The sequence below is a fragment of the Candoia aspera genome, chromosome 11 (genome assembly GCF_035149785.1).
Source record: "Candoia aspera isolate rCanAsp1 chromosome 11, rCanAsp1.hap2, whole genome shotgun sequence".
Classification (NCBI taxonomy): Eukaryota; Metazoa; Chordata; class Lepidosauria; order Squamata; family Boidae; genus Candoia; species Candoia aspera.
Window position 1 is genome coordinate 16,030,253 of NC_086163.1, and position 19,571 is coordinate 16,049,823.

The window sequence follows — 19,571 nt, forward strand, 5'->3', positions numbered from 1 at the left end:
AAGGCAAAAGTACTTTCAAGGGATCAGCTGAATCAAGGTTATTAGAAGCAAACTAATACGAAAATAATCTGTGGGCTATCTCTTAACATTAAAGTCCATATCTATAGCATGTAGAGAATATGTTTTTTAAAGACAACTCTATTAAAAAAGGTACTATTCTATTAAAAGCCTAATTTAGAATACCCTCAGCTTATTAAAAATAATTGGCTCTTCCTCATCAATATAATTCAATACTGCCTACAAATCAAGTTTCTGTTTATCCTTTTTTTTTTTCTTTTTTAGTGTTCTAAGGCACATCTCCTTCATGTGATAAAAGCTCATTAGTCATCAAAATCCTCTGCTTATCACAAACAAGTCACTGGTTGTTTTCCTAAATTGCACTAAACTACGGTTTACTTAATGTGGTTTACTGACATAACAAACGGAGTGAAAAACTCATTAAACAAACCACAATATCATGGGCTGTATGAACATAACCCTGAAAAGGACCTCAAATATCTACACCCAGTTCCCCAGTCTTTTCTTTTCTTTACTCCAAAGTAAGTAGTCAAAGCAAAGTCAGTTTTTAATTCTACCTGACCACTTCAAGCTGATCCCAAAAAGTTCAATAAACAGCTCAGTTTCTGAAATGTAATACTGTTATCAATTTCATTAAACAACTTCCATTTCGTACTTGATTAAAAGTACGCTCAATTTGCAGCACTGAAGTGATCTCCTTCTGGAGGCTATTGTTTTGATTTCTGGATTCCCAGAACTCATTCGTTGGCTTTATGAAAGTTGGATTTCTTCAGTAGGCACAACGTAGGAGCGGTTCTGTTGAATTCCCAAGCCTGAAACTCAACATTTGATGAGTGCAGATGATGAGCTGTACAAAGCTAAGTACAGAGGACCAACATTTTCAGAAACATGCCACATATATTTTTAATCCTGTTTCAAGCTTCAAGAAGAATGACTCAGTCTTAGAGCACACATGTGTACATACTGAGGATATTTCTGCTCCCTCATTCATAGAACAAGAAACACATGGAATGGAGTACGAGGTTGTTCTCTCACCAGTCCATTAAAGGCTGTGTGAATTCTCTGTCATTTTCAAAAGTACAATAGCATTTAAAGCCAACAAGTCCACTGGCACAATCAGCTATGGAAAGATGACCAGCTCACATCTGATGTGTAAAACTCGGTCTCTGCAGGCCACTGTTCGAGCTTGTCTTCATCAGACCTGTCACTATCATCCCCACTAGAAACTTCACAGCCAGTCGGTGGAGGATGAACGGGCTTCGGCTCTTCTCCAGCTTCCTTCTTTTTGGCCATCAGCTGTTTGTAGCAAAGATTGCAAACCCTCAGAGGCTTTGAAGACAGCCGAGGCATGAGAAAACGTTGCCGGGAACAGTCTCCACACACCACAAAGCCACACTTCCGACAGTGGTGTCTTCGGATGAGAGCAGAGAACTTGGTATGGGTGCAACGCATGCAGATATCAGTTGCCTTATCGGGAATCCAGGGGGCTGCATATTCAGTTGGGGGCTGCTGCCCCGTTTTGGACAAGAGATGGCAAATGCATTCTTCCAGGTGACTGACCCACTCTTTACGCTCGGTCAGTGATGCTGCCGAAACCACAAAGGACTTCTTGGAGGTTTTGATCATCCAGCGGTTCTTCATTTGCAAGGTATCTGGCAGCATCTCCAAAGTGACTTCATCCAGGGGGATGATGTGTTGGCAGCTGTACTTCCGTTTGCTGATTACAATGCTGCCATACACGAGGATATCATTGAAAAGGAAGAAAATGCGTGGCTTGGCTTTCTTACGGCATTCTTTGGTCAAAATCCCTTCACCCAAAAGGACCCTTCCTGGCACAGCCAAGGGCTGGCCTGATGTCCCAAAGCAGTTTTCCACTGCAGCAATCCGTTGACTGTTAATTTCGGTATTAGCCAGATAGTCTACCATCTTGAGAAGTCACCTGCAGTAAAGGAGCAAAATCCCAAATAGTAAATGACAAGACAAAGTCTCTGTGTTCTACAATGCCATCAAATCATGACAAACTCATCTATCTCGAAGGCCAATTTCATCAGGGGCAAGACCAAGGATTTCGAAAAGCAACCTGCTTTTATAGTACACAGGTACTATAGGCAGTCCTCGCTTAACAACCATTCATTTAGTGATGGTACTGAGTTATGACGGTGCTGAAAAAAAGATTGATTTGCTTAATGACCGCTGCAAAAAAGGTTGTAAAATCAGGTTGGATTTGCTGAAGGACTGCTTTGCTTAGCAACTGAAATTCTGGTCCCAATTGTGGTCATTAAGCAAGGACTACTTGTACTGACACTCTTTCCTGAATCATCCCTTTGAGAGTAACTTTTCAGTTAAGACAAGAACAAAATCTATACAGAACAATCCATACAGAAAAACAATAAACAGAAAAAAATGAGAGCCAGTTTGGTCTAGTGGTGAAGGCACCAGGTTAGAATCCAGGAGACTGTGAGTTCTAGTCCCACCTTAGGCATGAAAGCTGGCTGGGTGACCCTGGGCCAGTCCCTCTCTCTCAGCCCAAGACCCAATCAGGTGTGGTAGGAGAGTTCTAGTCCCACCTTAGGCATGAAAGCCGGCTGAGTGACCTTGGGCCAGTCGCTCTCTCTCAGCCCAAGAGCCAATCAGGCGTGGTAGGAGAGTTCTAGTCCCACCTTAGGCATGACAGCTGGCTGGGTGACCTTGGGCCAGTCGCTCTCTCTCAGCCCAAGAGCCAATCAGGCGTGGTAGGAGAGTTCTAGTCCCACCTTAGGCATGAAAGCCAGCTGGGTGACCTTGGGCCAGTCGCTCTCTCTCAGCCCAAGAGCCAATCAGGCGTGGTAGGAGAGTTCTAGTCCCTTCTTAGGCATGAAAGCCAGTTGGGTGACCTTGGGCCAGTCCCTCTCTCTCAGCCCAACTCACCTCACAGGGCTGTTGTTGTGGGGAAAAGAGGAGGAGGAAGGAATATTAGGTATATTTGTCACCTTGAGTTATTTATAAAAATAATAAAGACAGGATAAACTATTTTAAAAAAAATCTACATGCATGGGAATATCTTTTGGTACTTTTCTTCCTCATCGACGGGGGACTGCATGTTCTCCTGAGTTTCAAGAATGTCCAGCACAGAGAGAAAGTCAGAAAAGAGACATAACTCTATTTTCCTTCTGGTCTGAGGGAGGTTTGTTTTTTTTTAAAAAGGGGGTTCATTCAAAGATTCTCCCCTCCCAATAAAAGCATTCTAAAATGGGACCATCTACAAAGGATTGTTCCATGTGGAAGTTCTCAGAACCTCAGCAAACTTCATTAGGCAGTCCAACGTGCAAGGTCAAATGGCTTCTACACCACATTGGCTTTGTTTAAACGCTGCTTAACAACACCGGCCTCAAACAGAACACTCTTCAATATGGAAAGAAATGAGTCATTTCCTCATGAACAAAGGTGAATTGAAGTTCACAGAGAATGTTCCCATATTCTTCTTCCAGGGACAAACACAACAGCCAATATAACTGGTCACTCACAAAGATATCCCGAGGTCATATTGGGGCACACTTCTTGTCTGCCACGAGTGTGTAAATAAGCATTCAGAAAGGAGAGACTTTTGTGAATGTTATACACCTAAATGGTAAGTATATAGAATATAGTAGGGGCATCATGCATCTTAAGAAAATAAGAAACAAAACAATAAGGTTCTAACAAAGAAAAAGGCTACAGCATAATCTTAACATTGTGGTTTGTTACATCTGGCTCACCAACATGTGCCAGCCAGCTCCTACTTTTCCCATGCAGGGTCGAAATGTATTTGCAGTGATAAGTCTTGAGCCGCAACAGATTTGGCATTCATTAGAATTAGCTCTCATTACATTGGGTGAAAGTTTCTTAATTTTCATAACTTTTCAAGATCGACAATTTGGCACAAAAGAGCAGTTTGTTGCAACTGGAACTAAAGAAGGCCACAAATAATGTAAGCAGTTGGACAACTTTTCTCACCTTGAAGCTTTCCGGATGTGTGAACTCCCACTCCCACTCCCCAGAAGCAATTACTGTGGATGATGGAAACTCCAATCCAAAACATGAAAGGCATGTGAGAGGCACCAAGCTGGAAAAGGCCACTCTGAAGAGTTAAATAAAGAAGAACCTTCTGGCTGATGACATTCACAGTGGATAGAAGCAGCCCTGATGAAAGTTGTCATTGGCAGACTGGGGGCCCAATGCCAGAGACAGGCCCCCAAAACTTGGATGAAACCCTCTGAGCAATTTGACAAGTGGCCACTGAATGGCAGGTTTTAATCTGACAAAAAGGGAATGTACTGAACATGTAGGGAGTGATATAGTAACAATATTTAATTAATTTAATTTTAAAGTTATGATTGAGTTTTGATTTAATTTTTGTTCTGACTTCATCCTCCTTTGGGAATGCAGCTCAAGAGCTAAAAGTTGCACATCCCTAAATTAATGGTTATGATTTCATTTGCACCAAAGAAGTGGGTAAAAGATTCAACTGCAAAATCATACCAATGGAACAGTTTATACAGGTGACTGCCCTGCAACCTGCAAAAACCCTTAGCTTCCACGGCATAGACAAACAAAAATCAGGTGCTATTTTTAACAAGAGGATCTGCTGGAAAGTTTGGAAAAGGGAGAAAACAGCAAGGAAGCTAAGAAGATTAGGAACAGGGTAAAGAAAAACTTTATATTTGAAAAAAAAAAAGACATTTTGTAAATAAGATGTAGGAGCCAAAGCAGATAATCATTTTATTCACCTTCTGGAAATCATTTGCAGGAACTGACTTAAACATTCCAGCTCTTAAATTACAGACAGACAATTATTTTCCTCTCAAAATACTGCTTTACAAAGACTTCAGCCTTCGTTTAAATTTGTGGAAACCTTAGCTTTAAAAGAAAGCGCACCAGGTTTTTGGCTTGAACAGCTGTACAGATCTTGAAATGCTAAAAGAGGCACTTTCACAGCAGAATCTGACACATCCTTCCTTGGTAATAATGCTACCCTCTTCAGCTGGGGCTTCCTTCCCAGAGTGCACAGAGTTGCTGCTTTCATCATATGGATTTATTGAGTAAAATCCAAAGAACTATCGTTACCAACTCTAGCCACACCAAAAGCACGGTTTTTAAACATTTCATAAGAAATGTTTCCTTTTGCAATAATGGTCTCTCTGAGTTTGGGGATAAGACAAACACTGCAACCCCCCACAAAACCCTCAATGCTCTGAAAGTAAAAGAGGAAGACATATTTTTGCAGCCCCCCCCCCCAAATGAAATCATACATTGCACATGAGTGTTACTGTGGTTTATGTGCCTGTGGTTTAGTACAGCTTTCCCCACACCAGGCATCCATTGACTCTGTTGATTTCAGTTTCCATAACTCCCTGTCCAGCATAGCTACTGCTATGAATTCTGGTAGATGAATTCCACAACTGCCAGGTTGAGAAAGCCTGGTTAGCTTGTTAAGTGGTCCCAGCCTTTATGGGTAGTCCTTGCTTAATGACCACAATTGGGACTGGAATTTTGGTTGCTAAGCAAAGTTAAGTGAATCCAACCTCATTTTATGACCTTTTTTGCAGTGGTCATTAGGCAAATCACCGCAGGTGTTAAGCAAACCATGTGGTCATTAAGTGAATCATGCAGTTCCCCACTGATTTTGCTTGTCAGAAGCCAGCTGGGAAGGTCAAAAATGGCAATCACGTGACTATAGGATGCTGCAATGGACATAAATGCAAACCGGTTGCCAAGTGCCTAAATCGTGATCACATGACTGTGGGGACACTGTAATGGTCATAAGTGTGAGGACTGGTCGCAAGTAGTTTCTTTCCAGCACAGTTGTAAATCCGAACCATCACTAAACGAATGGTTGTTAAGCAAGGACTACCTGTATGGCTTATTCAACAAACCAGTCTTAAAGCAAATCATCATGAAGGGCAATGTTTTGAATCTAATGCTGGGTTCCAAAACTGTATAGATTTAGAAGCCTTAAATACCTGCCCCTCCAAACCTTGACCTGTGCTGTCCATAGTTCCACCGAAATTCCAATTTTCCCTTACGATCCTTGTTGATTGTTATTGTATCATGGTCTCCATTTCCCCTGGAGGGGTGGCAGAGAAGTAGCTATGCTCTGGAAGTATCCAGGCTGGCCATATCCACAATTCATATTTAATATGGGTAAGTGGGTATGTATGTGTATGTAGGGTGTGTGTGTGTCCAGTATGGCCTGTGTTTACCATCATTATGAGACAGAGCCTGCATAGAATTTTAAAAAATCTTCTGAGTGAGTTCCTTCCATGAGAATTAGCCAGGTCAGATTCCTGAGGTCAAAGCTGTATCTTTTGGGTCATGGTTTGATTCTCAGTTTGATTCCCACCCCCAGTGGAGGGTGCCAAACTGGAGACTGCTGTTATAATCTACAACCTGGAATCTACTAATGATGGCTTGGCAAGCAAATGGAATTGGAATGGGCATTTTTCCTCTGTTTGAATATTATGTATTCTTTGGGTTTCATTAATAGGCTGACCTTTGGATGAATGAACCCAGTATGTGGAAAGGATTGCTTTTATGTAACTCAGTCTCGGATTATTATTTTGTTCTACACCAGTTGCAAACTGCAGCTCCTTATCTGAAGCTAAACCTCCCCAACCTCAAGCGGATACGAATAGGTATGTACCAAATGGCACAAATAGCAATGCTACAGGGATCGTGCAGAATAAGCATGGAATAGCAGCTGGTTGAATGATGTGCTCAGACTCTAGCTGGATCTTGTCCACACTCATGGTACTCTGCTTACTCAATGGTTGAGTTTGCACAATAGGTGAAAATGGAGTTAAGTAGAGGGAATTGTGGGAAACCAGCAAGGAATAAGGCCATCTCATGTCTGCTATGGTTTACATGTTTGGCCCTGCATAATATGTGAATACAGCAATTAAAAGCTGGTGATCTGGTTTAGGATCAAGCATCTTACATGATCCTAGCTTCTCCTAACCCAGTAACTCTCCAGAAGTTGCTGGATTACTACTCCTAAAATCCTAGCCAGCATGTATGAAGTCCAACACATAGGGCAGGCATCTTTATATCACAGAAGATTTCCATAAACAGCATAAACTAGCTTTGTGAATATTTTTAGGTACATCTAGCCCTGGTTGGGAGAGAAAATTTCATTTTCCTTCTCTTGTGACCCCAGGAATGGTGGGCTAAGAAATGCCTCTTTGAAGGACTCCAGTCCTTCAAAATCCTAAAGTCTTAAAGTTGACTTCCTTCATCTGGGGATTAGGACTGATGGCAAAGGCAGAGTGGCCTGGCTGGAGTGTGTCTGACCTTACAAAAAAGAAAGTAACATAACAGTACTCTTTTAATGGTAGCAGCACTGATATGCTCCAAGGCCTTTCAGCAAAGGCCATAGAGAGAGAGATTCTCTGTAGCTCCTTATCAAAAGGGAGATATTATGACCATGTCCCTAGACAAAACAAATAAAACCGGAGACATCAGTATCCTACCACTGCCAAAAGTTCCATATCATTTGAAAGCATAGTATGCAGATATGACAGCTGGGTGACCCTGGGCCAGGCACTTTCTCTCAGCCCTAGGAAGGAAGCAATGGCAAACCACTTCTGAAAAACCTTGCCAAGAAAACTGCAGGGACTTGCCCAGGCAGTCTCTGAGAATTGGACATGGTTGGATGGATAAAAAAATGCAGGTATACTTGGGAAGTAATAGTAGGTCTAAATGTTGATCTTCTCTACTAAGGTAATCTGGCCTATTATGTAAGGCTACAACACCATACCCATATATTTAGCAGCAGGTCCCACTGAGCTCAGTGGGATCTGCTTCCAAATAGACATGTAGGGAGTTCCACTGCAATTCAAACCAGAGTCCAGTGCAGAGTCCTCCACCCAGGCCAGTTCCCACAACCACATTCTCTCTGCAGAAACTCATTATCTTTGTTTAGGTCCTGATTTGCCCCAAAACTGTCCACGTAGTTTTCAGTTCATAACGTCCAGAAACTTGCTGTAAAAAGGAAGTGAGCCACAAAGATTCCAAGAGTGCTAAGTTTTGTGCGCAGCACACAGCATCAAATTGTCTGTTTTAATGCCTCTAGGTGGAATTGTCTCCTGGTCATACAGAACCCACAAGACAACAGCTGAGCTACTCCTCTCAGCTGACCTGAAAACGCAGCTTGAGGTACACCCTGTGCAAGAAGCAAACTCAGACATGAGGGCCTGCACAAATCCTTCATCCTCTTGCTCAACCTAAAGATCTCCAAATTAATTCCAGAGAAAAGGGTGGTGTGGTATTAGTTGAGAGAGCTGATGAGTCAAGAAATGGAGCCCTGACTTACATTTTCTGTGGGTGTCACTCGAGCAGATGACTAACAGTATGTCTCATTCCACCTCCCCTCTGGGAAAGGAATAACTTTCTCTCTGCTCTGCAGTTCCACTAGCTTCTGAAGAAACTCTTCACGAGCCAAGTGGGACTAAAATAGGCTCACTGGAAAAGAGTCTACAACTAGCTTTGTCCCTAAAGAGTCACTTCTTTGGAGCTTTCTGCCACCACAGATGGGAGCCACGGGGTTCCCAAATGTTAGCCTCTGCAAATAATTTGTGGCTCACCAGAGATAAAAGCTGCAAAGAAGGAAAATGCTGCAACACCTTCTTTTGGGGGGTGGCTCTTCCTCTTATGAAACGCCTTTCTGCTGAGGTCTATCTATTTGTGCCAAGCTCTGCCATTATTTCAAAATAATGGGAACATTAGAGGGAAAAAAATGGAGGTTCATAACTCTACATTGAGCAGAAAAGCTAGGGACTTTTACTCATTCTCATGGCTGAGACATGCAGGCCAATGACTTTTAACCCCCTCCATGTCAGGATTATGAAAAATCCGTTACTTGTCCATCTTCCATCAGCTGAAATTTTATCATTTCATAGTCAATTCAACCACTGCATGCCATTCTCATCCCACTCCCTTGTTACTGGCATCTCTCTGCCAACAGAAGAGAATGCATCTGGTAGATTGGGCATGCTGCAGATCCTGTCAGCCAAAGAATGTTGGTTGGCGGGGACTAGAAGGCGTGCCTTTTCAGCTGGAGCACCTGCCCTCTGGAATATTCTCCCTTCAGAGATTCGGATGTCCCCAACCCCGCTGGCTTTTTGTAAGGCTGTGAAGACCTGGTTATGTGCCCGGGCCTGGGGCCCTGAGCACGGTAATAGTCCCATTTCTTGGCTATATTAACATCTTACATTGCTTACTTGGCAGCCATGTATATTTATTTTGTACTTTAACTGTTTTAATTGTAATTGTTTAATTGTTTTATAGGTTTTTATTGCTGTAAGCCACCCAGAGTCACTTGTTGAGATGGGTGGCTATAGAAATTGAATGAATGAATGAATGAATGAATGAATGAATGAATAAATAAATGCAAGCTCTCTAGTTCACAATCCTCACATTAATCCTCACCCTCAACAGAGTGGTTGCTGAAGGCTTCACTACTTATTACACCCCTCCTGTTTTGCTGGGGATGCTCCATGCCTTTAAAACAGCAGTCTGGCACCTGGATATAAACCCTGGTGGGAAGAAACACATCTTTGTGTGATTCAGGCTGTTGTGAAAGGCAGAGAAGTCCAGCTGTGTAAAAAGCTGGCTTTCCAGTTGAGATCATGTTAAAATCACTTTCCATGACTGGAAGAGGTCTGAATGCTGTGATTAGTGTGCTCATTGGACAATTTTCTCCAAGCTACCTTGTGGACAAAATATATAAATTTTCTTTTGAGCATAACTATCTGAAGCTGCCCTTGAAAAATGTCTATAAATCACAGCTACAACAAAAAGTCTGATGGAACTTTCATTGGAAGTCTGCTGTGAGAACACATCACTGGCTTCCAAGAAGTCACTGGATGCAACTCAGGTTTCTGCTTTTGATCTACAAATCTCCAAAACATTCATTCTCAATCTGATGTCCTCGGAACGTCAGTTCCCATAATTTCTAGCCAGCACTGTCTACAGTTAGGAATTATGGGAGTACAAACTAAAAACAGCAGGGGGCATCAGGATGAGGAAAGCTGTCTTCCATGATTTGGGACCAAGATATCCAAAGATTCACCTTGTAACCTATTAATCTTTCCTATAAGTGTGATCCCCCAATACAATGAGAACCTAGGTGGAAAAACATTCAGAACAAGGTCTTTTTAGTAACAGCTCCCCAATTTCCAAATTCCCTTGGTAAGCACATGCTGGCTCTTTAGCATTAGACATGAAATGGGCAATTAAGTGTATTCTGTCCTGCCAAGCCTATGCTGTATATGCAATTTAATTTCATTCTCTAACTGAATGGCAAATTTTAGATTGTCTTTAATGTACAGCTGAGCTCCAACACATGCTTGAGGATATAAAGTTTTTAAAGGCATCTTTGACTGCATGTCACTCCACTTGCATTCAACGTATGAACGTTTGGTGGCCTCCCCAAAACGACAGCTTTGCATCTGCTACATCTCCAGGCTACTGTCCCTGTTGAGTGAGGACACATAAATGACGGAAGCAAGAGGCATTTGCTTTGACCAGCACATTTAATGGAGGTCTGCAGGTTGCTAACGGGGCAACAACCCAATAGAATGGGAATTCATTTCAAACAGTGTCTTATCTTCTGATGCATCTTCCCCCAAGCTGTTATTCCCCAGATATATTGAGATGAGAATCTTCAGGGTTTCCAGCCATCACACTTCTGAGATTTTGTTACATACTCAAGCTACTCTAATATACAATAGATTCATTTCATCTTGCACCCAAAGCCATATCGTAGCAAGAATGCTTGATGGGAATGTAGAGTTGCATTCAGATACCCAGGCTCCACTGTGTGGAGCTCTTCAAATCACCTACCTGTTTCTCTTCTCTTGCTTGTTGCCCTAAGCCTGCCTTTCCTCGGTGCAGTCTAGTTTCATCAAGGGCTTATCGCTCAGCCCCCTCCTGAAACTCAGCCAGGACAGCCATTAGATGGGTGTGGCCTGGGAATGACAGATGTGGTAGTCCAAACTACCTGGAGGGCATAGGGCTGCCCAAGAATGCCTTAGGGATTCCTATTTATTTATTTAAAAAATTGTAGGCCTCCCTTCAAAACCAAGGAAGGCTTGCCATAATACATTAAAATCAGATGTAAGCATTTTGAACATACAGAATTCCTGCAGAGAACAGCCAGTTTGTGATTCTTCACAGCTAAGGGATATTTGCTGGGGGTTGACTTCCATCGCTCACAAATGCCTATCACCTGATGTGTTTGCACCTATACGTGCGCTCAGAACCCCCCGAGTGACCTCGTCCCTGTTATTTCTGTTTTCTCAGGAAAGCGAGGGGAATCTTGCGACTTTTCAGTAGCTACCAGTAAGAAGTGTATCTGATGTTGCTGAAAACGCACGCGGCGTGGGGGAAAACGGACGGGACCGGAATGTACTGTATGTTTATCAATTTCTCCTTTTCCCTAGTCCAACTTCGCAGCGGCTGTGCAAAGTTTAAAAGTACCTTGGAGTGCAAGTCCCGCGAAAGGCCGTAACTCGCGCGCGTTTTCATTCCTAAAGCGTCGCAGGGCGGAGATCGCGGACGAACCAAACCCATTCCCAACATACCTTCTTGTGACTTCCTTGGCTCCCCTCCAAACCGAGTCGGCGAGGGCCGCTCTTTCGATCCACCTCGATCCCTGCGATCTCAAGGGGCAAGTTCAAAGATCCCCTCCACGCTTCACTGGCACCGGGTGGAGTAGGCGGTCGTCTGTATCCTGAAACTTCAGCTCTAGGATATCCACTGGACCCTGCTGGTAACCAGACCCGTTGAAGTCAACAGCGCTTACTTCGGAGTAGATAGAGACACAGCTGCACGATCAATGCCTGCTTTTTCCTTCGGATGCGCGATCTCTGCAGCCTCTGCTGCGAGAAGGCGAAAGGACTAAAAGTTATAGGGGAGAAAGTATCTTCGGAACGCACGAACTCTCCAACATTCCATGCCCGCCCCTGGGTGTCGGAGGCCAACCAATCAGCGCGGCGCCTCGGAAGCAGGACCATCCGGTTCTGGAGCGCTCAGCCTCGGCGTTCCATGCTTAACCACACCCCCGAAAAAGAGAGGACAATCGAGAGAAAGAAAGACCCGGCAGGAGCCAATCAAAAAGGGCACAATCGGAGCCTGGTGATTTTTGGGGGCGGGTGAAAGGCAAAAAAAGGAAAAGATGAAAGATGCGGTCGAGGCAGAGACGTGACAGGCAGGGTGTGGAAGATTTGGGGGAAACCGACGTAGAACAAGAGATTTCCGGTGCACGTATCCCTGGTGGGAAGAATCTGGGGAGCGGAGAAATGTATGAAGAAGTCAAGTCATAGGGCAAAAAAGGGGTGGATTCCTGAATGGGATTCCTGAAGGAAGAGAAGGCTGGATTCATTGGCCTCCAAGACTGTAGCTGTCCCGTCCTCGGTTTAGAAAATGACTGTGTGGTTAGAGTGTATCCATAATCTGATCTCAGCCAACTGTGAAGTTGTCCCTGATGACCCCCAAGCTATCATTATCTTTCACAGGAGGAGGAGAAGAACCTAGACTGAGAAGCAGAACATGTGAAACGGTATGGGAGTTGTAGAAGATCATAAACTGAGCCCAAAGAAGTATTAGGATGCCCTTCCAAAAAAAAAAAAAGGCCAATGAATAATGTCATTGTGTCCATATCTGGATAAATAGTAATTACACATAATGGCCTGTTGAGCATGTCTTAGTTGGAAACTATGTCCAGCTTTGTGTCCAGTACTTTAGAAAAGGTGTGGACACATCAGGAGAAGACCAGAAGATTGTTAGGGCTATGGAAAAGATATGGATAGGTTCAAACTAGAGAACAGAATGAAAGGTGAACGTGGTGAAGAATTATCCTGAAGAACTGTCACATAGGAATGGACAAGAATATTGTTGGCCAAAAGGTAGGACTAGATCAGCTAGGATTAAGTTACAGGAAGGTGTTGTAATGCTATGTGGGAATGAGCTTGGGAGATAGGGCAAAGAGATGCTGCCTAGTAAATGGTCAGATAAGAGACAGCATAGCCCGCAGCTGCATAGTGGGTGGAGCAAGAAGCTCGGAAGGGATCCTCCTTAGTTTCTTGGGCTGTAAAGGTGACAGTGGGAGAATTGTACTTTCAGACTTGCAAAATTCTGTTAAGGTATCTTTACAATAATGTAGTTTTTCTGGTTGTGTTTCCTGTCTGGTCTACCCGGTAAGGCTGGCAGGTGTTACTTGAAAGCAAGGGCATCTCCACTGATGGTGTTTCTACTACTTTTGCACCAACCACATCAGCCTGTGTTTGGAAGCTGAGAGCCAATTTATTTCTGTTTCAGCAAGAAATGCATTGAATCCAGTTTTCCAGCAAAAGCTCTGGAGCTCTGCAGATCTAGGAGAAGGCCATTTTCCTGTTGGTGGGAACTGTTGTCTCAACCTTTCTACTGGGCCCTGAGCTTTTCCCTCTTTCTATATATTAAGCCCAATAGCTTTGCCTTATCATTTCCTGCTAATATAGCTCTCCATTCCCAATTGTGAACACACAAATGTTTTAAATCAAAACTGAATATAGCATGGAATGGGGGAACACCATCATTTTTTTTTCCGTAGTAGGGAGGGAGACTCAAAACTGGTTTGAAATTGTTTCTGAGGGTTTGGGGAAGGAAAACAGAGGTAGGGTGAAAGGGACCAAGATCAGTTTGATGGAAACTGGCTGCTACAAGAGATGGTTGTTTCCAACGAATGGTTGGACAATCATCTGAGAGTTCTCAAAAGCTTTGGCTTTTTTCTCATTGATGAAATCTATTCCTCTAATTTAAATCCTTGACATTGTCATGGTGTCAGAATCAATTTTCAAGTTTGCATGTTTGCAAGCAATATTTCAACATGGTTTCATTTTTTATCAGTTGAGTTCAACTTATTGTACATTTGTTGACTTTAGCCTTACCAGAAGAGAGTAATCTGTTCACATTTATCTTCTGAATTCTTATTCTTCTCTTGCTCCCATTTTATTTAAAAAGCTGTCTTATATTCCATGCGTGTTTTTTTTATTATTATACAAAGGAAATCATGACAAAATGATTAGATATTTCAAGCACTAAAACTTAGGTAGATTAGCTACTTCAAATATTAGAACTGAAAAAATATTGCAGGGAACAAGTGTATGATAATCATAAGTTAATTTTAAAAGTTGGAACGGTGTTCACCGTGATAGGCAGAACCTTCACTGGAGTACATAGAAGAACTGCACTGATTGAAAGTTCAGAGAACTTTAGGCCTGTGGTTAAGAGGCTGTCAGGATCATGTAGCATAAAAAGTTGTTTTATACCATTCAAGTTGTCCATCAAATGTAGTATTCCCAGCCCAATACCTTGCAGGTATATCGGAGTACAACTTCTAGAATTGTAGGAATTATTTTCCTAATTTCTATGATTATGCTCAACATGGTTGGAAGTATTCTCATGAATCATACAATTATTCCCCAAATTGAGGAAAAAAACTGGGAATGAAGCTTAATATATTCAGAGAGTTCAAGGCTGACTAGGTTGAGGAACATAATCTTAAGTGGCAGAGTCGCTTGGCGAGATGGGCGGTGAAGAAATGTGAGAAATAAATAAATAAATATTCTCAAGGATGTCTTCTTCCAACTGATCATACTCCAGAAATGGACCACAACTCCCAGCCTTTTGAATAATGGCCATGCTTACTAGGAATATTGGAAACTGAAGTCTATAAATTTGGAGGCACCTGGGCTTAAAGAATTTAAAGACATGAAATAGTACAGGTACTCCTCACTTAACAACCAGAATTGGGACTGAATTTTGGTCACTAAGCAATATCAGTTAAGCAAATCACTTTGATGTTAAGTGAACAACATCATTAAGTGAACCATGTGGTTCCCTACTGATTTTGATTATCGGAAGCCGGCTGGGAAGGTAAAAAATGGTGATCATGTGACCGCAGTGTCAGATCCACCCAATCAAAGGTTTCACAGAAGCCCTTATCGGAGCATCTACCATCATTTCCTTTTCCAAGGAATGTGTTGAGGTTTTCCTACTAACAGATTAAGACTGCTATATCCTAGTCATTTTGGCCGGGTGAAAAAGGTTGCAAGTGATTGTCTCCTCGCACGTGCTTCATGCAAAATAGCCTGGGGGGAGGACCTGCCCGGACTTGTTTTCTTCACTTCCTCTTTTTCCCTCTGCTGGAAATGTAGCTCAGCAAGGCTTGCTCCAAAGGGAGCTACGTACTTTAAATGTTTTGCTTTTGTTTTTGCTTTCTGTAAATAAATTATTTTTATAGAAATGCTTGGTGTGTGACTTTTTTGACCTCTCCTGGGCTAAAGGCTTTCCCAGCATCTGCAACAGAATGGACTCCGTGTCACCAGATGGGAGAGGGTGTGAAGTTGGAGTGTGAAGTGGTTTATTATGGCTATGGCGGACATCAAGGACATGGGGTTGAGATATGCCAGGAATACCATCTGGATGGGAGGGGGAGGGGTGACATGGTTTCATGGGAAAGGGGACTAACTAAGGGAATGTAGTTTTTAAAGTTAGGTTTGAGCGGGAACTCTTTATTTGCAGCTTGCCTTGTGTATCGTTCATTACGCTTCATTAAAACAGTTAAAGGAATCCCAGCCTCCTGACTGTGATTGTGTGAATGCTCAAATGATCAGGTGCTGACATGCAGGATGTTGCAACAGTCATAATGAGGATACAACAAGGGTTGTAACTCCGGCTGTCCATCTGTCTGCCCGTCTGCCTGCCTGTCTGTTTGTCCATCCATCTGTCCATATATCTATCCGTCCATCCATCCATCCGTTTGTCTGGAAAAATTAAAAGAATTTGGTGAACTTGCTAGACTTAAAGTGAGTAAAGAACAAACTAAAATGTTCAGTAAAAATATGTGGATGGAGGATCAAAAAAATTTGATTGATAAAACTGGTTTTCAAACTGAAAAGAAAGTAAAATATTTAGGCATTACTATGACCAATATGAATTGTATGTTGTACCAGAATAACTATGTTGTATTGTGGAATGAAATTAAGAAAGTTTTGTTAAACTGGGAAAAGTTGAAATTATCATTGCTTGGTAGAATATCATTGATAAAAATGAGTACTACCCAGAATGATGTTTTTATTCCAGACTGAACCTATATTTATTCCAGAGTATATCTATATGCTTAGAGCAAAGAACATACCAAGTTACCTAGTAAACATTAAATTGTGGAATGGTCCCTGTTGGCCATTCCAGTCTATTCTTCTTCCATCCTTAAGTTTTCATTTCATTCTTCTGTCTGGATGGCACAGTTTTGATGACCTAAATAGAAATTCATTCCGGTCAAAGCAATCTCTGTGATGGATCACGTGAGATCAGCTGTACCTCATTGCTTTATGGAGACAGGATACCTTGTTGGATTGGGCACAATCCACACAGGCCAACCATCAGCAATGGCGCTCACAACCTGAACACCTCCATCTGTCCGTCCACTTGTCTGTCTGTCCATCCATCTGGCTGTCTGTGCGTCCATCTGTCTATTATAATCTGTTATTATAATGTTTACTGTGAGCAAAGGTGGACTTCTTTCAATACATAACTGTAGAACAATTAGATTAAATCTTTTAATTAAATTTCAGTGCAGTGAACTCAAATTTAGCATTGGTCATGGCCCTGCCCACTGTGTTCTCAAGTGTGACACCCTGGTGTGCCATTTAAAGTTGTGCATAAAAACTGTCCATCTGCATCTCAGTCTCCAGCATGGGATCCCTGATGGGGAATGGATGTCCCTGTTTCTCTAAGCAAGGCATTCTATCTTTACTAATGAGTCAGGGAAAAGTTTTATATATATAAAATATTTATATATGAAATATATGAAATATATATGAAATATTTGAAAGAAAAAAAACACAAAGTAAAGAAAAGAAAAGAAAAAAAAAAAGTTGGGGGAAAGTGCAAAGAAAGCAATAGGAAAGAGAAAGGGAAAGAAAAGAAAAAGTTATAAAAAAGTGGCTTCCAGTCCTCTTAACAGCAGCTACAAGTATTTTACCCTCTCTCTCTAACGTTACAACAGGCCATAGCAATTCTTGATCCTAATAGACCCATTTCTGTTGAGCTTAGCCAATGAATTTTGGTGTGTGTGTGTGTGTGCCTTTGAATCAGTGTTGACTCCTGGCAACTGCCTGGACAAGCCCCTGCCGTTTTCTTGGCAAGATTTCAGAAGTGGCTTGCCATTGCCTCCTTCCTAGGGCCGAGAGAGAAGGACTGGCCCAAGGTCACCGAGATGGCTTTGTGCCTAAGGCAGGACTAGAACTCAGGGTCTCCCGGTTTCTAGTCCAGTGCCTTCACCACTACACCAGACTGGCTCTCAAATGATCCCTAGATGGAGACAGAAACATTTATTGAGATGGAATGATAGCAACAGTCCTCATAAAATGTATGTCTTAACATGGATTTTTTTAAAAAATTTGTTTAATTGTGTCCAATTCTTGGAGATGGCCTGAACAAGTCCCTGCAGTTTTCTTGGCAAGATTTTCAGTAGTGGTTTGCCATTGCCTCCTTCCTAGGGCCAAGAGAGAGGGACTGGCCCAAGGTCACCCAGCTGACTTTGTGCCTAAGATGGGACTAGAACTCCCAGTCTCCCGTTTCAAGCCTGGTGCCTTAACCACTATGGGAAATCCTAAATTCTCCCCAAGCAAACCCGGAATGATGCTTCTTTCTTCCCTGTACTTATTCCTCTTGGGTACACAGCAGTGAGCAGATTATGGGAAATACTTTCCCATTTAACCCTAAGTGGGAAAGGATAGGGCCTGTGGTTCCTGCAGATTTGCATTTAGGCTCTCTCCACGCGGCAGTGGTTTTATGGAAACCCAGGGAGAAGAGGGAGGGGGAACTGCTGGAGAATTTGTTTTTAATTAAGCCATAAGGCTTGATGGGCTGTCCCTGTCATGCAGTAAAATCACCCCTAGCGAAGGTTAGGAAAGGCATTTGGTTCCGATGAGCGGCTTCAAATCACCCCCAGATTGCAGTTCGATGATGGCTCCCTGGAGTTAAGATTAGATTGTTCTCCTTAGATTTGTCTTATTGCTTATTACAAGAAAGGATTCACTGCAAGAAGCAAAGCATCTTCGAGGTCTGAGGAAAATGAAGGTGGCAGCTGAGGCTAGGGGCACAGATGGGCAACACAGTGCCCGGAAGCACCATTTTTTAAAAGAAATTATTTTAATTAACAACAACAACAACAACAAAAGCTGGGGGGTGGGGAGAGAAATAGGCATGGATCAAAGCACCACCTTCCAACTTCTTTTCTCCTTCCAAACAGGAGAAAGGCTAGTGTTGCATGATGGTATATCTGGCCTGAAAAGGAAGTCAAAAGTAAACATGTCCCTCCCTCCCTCCCTCCCTTCTCTATCTTCCCCCTTCGCTTCCCTTCCCTTCCCTTTCCATCAAGGTAACCCCCACCCCCCCACTCCACCCCAGGCTCCTAAAGCTGCTCCTTTACATCTCGATGCAGAATAATTGCATCCAAGATTAGAAAGTAGTAATAATTTTCTTTTCATTTCAGTTGACCACTGCCCAAAACAGGCCATACCAAAGCTACAGATGCTCTTTAGTGTGAAGTGATGTGAACCAAACAATACACATTTAAATAAAATGGGCTGTCTCTGGTCCGGGAACAGCACCATAATTAGCCTTGAGATCCTGTGGAGAAACCCATCGTTGAATCATATGGAAAGGACCTTAGAAGTCTTCATTGGAAAGGACCTTGGAGGTCTTCTAGTCCAATTCCTACCAACACAGGAATCTTCATGCCACAGTAGACAAATGTATGTTTGAAAACCTCCAGTGATGGTGTCATGAACACTGATGGTAAGCAGGAGGGGGCCCCTATCCAGGGGGGAAAACGCATGCGTAGTAGCGAGGAATTGAGCAGTCATTCAAAGAGACACAGAACAGACCCACCTTGACTTTTGGGGTTTATCTGTATGGGTTTTCTCACGCTTCTTCAGTTTGGTAGGATTTTCTATCTAATGTAGCAGTAATAAAACACTAGAGACTTATTCCTCGCCTCAGCGTGGTTCCTGCTTGTTAGGACAGATGGAGCACCCATGACTCCAGGAGATAGGGTATTCCACTGCTTAATAGATCAAACCAGTCCATCCTCCAGGAAATCAAGCCAGTCTGCTCACTTGAGGGAATGATATTAAAGGCAAAACTGAAATACTTTGGCCACATAATGAGAAGACAGGACACCCTGGAGAAGATGCTGATGCTAGGGAGAGTGGAAGGCAAAAGGAAGAGGGGCCGACCAAGGGCAAGATGGATGGATGATATTCTAGAGGTGACGGACTCGTCCCTGGGGAAGCTGGGGGTGTTGACGACCGACAGGAAGCTCTGGCGTGGGCTGGTCCATGAAGTCACGAAGAGTCGGAAGCGACTAAACGAATAAACAACAACAACAACAACTGCTTAATAGATCCACAATCAGGAAGCATCTCCTTATTTTGAATTTGGATCTCCCTCTGTAAATCTTCCACCCATTAGTTCTTGTCCTACCCTTGAGA

At 42.8% G+C, this 19,571-nt stretch overlaps 1 protein-coding gene across 1 annotated transcript; it reads right to left on the reverse strand.

The window, feature by feature from the left end:
* Window positions 1–1,103: 1,103 nt before the first annotated feature.
* PLEKHF1 (pleckstrin homology and FYVE domain containing 1) lies at window positions 1,104–11,758 on the reverse strand. Its single transcript, XM_063312974.1, has 2 exons — window positions 11,616–11,758; window positions 1,104–1,957 (listed from the first exon to the last, which is right to left on the reverse strand). The coding sequence occupies exon 2, from the start codon at window positions 1,942–1,944 to the stop codon at window positions 1,135–1,137; it is 810 nt and encodes a 269-aa protein (XP_063169044.1). The 5' UTR covers window positions 1,945–1,957; window positions 11,616–11,758; the 3' UTR covers window positions 1,104–1,134.
* Window positions 11,759–19,571: the final 7,813 nt, after the last annotated feature.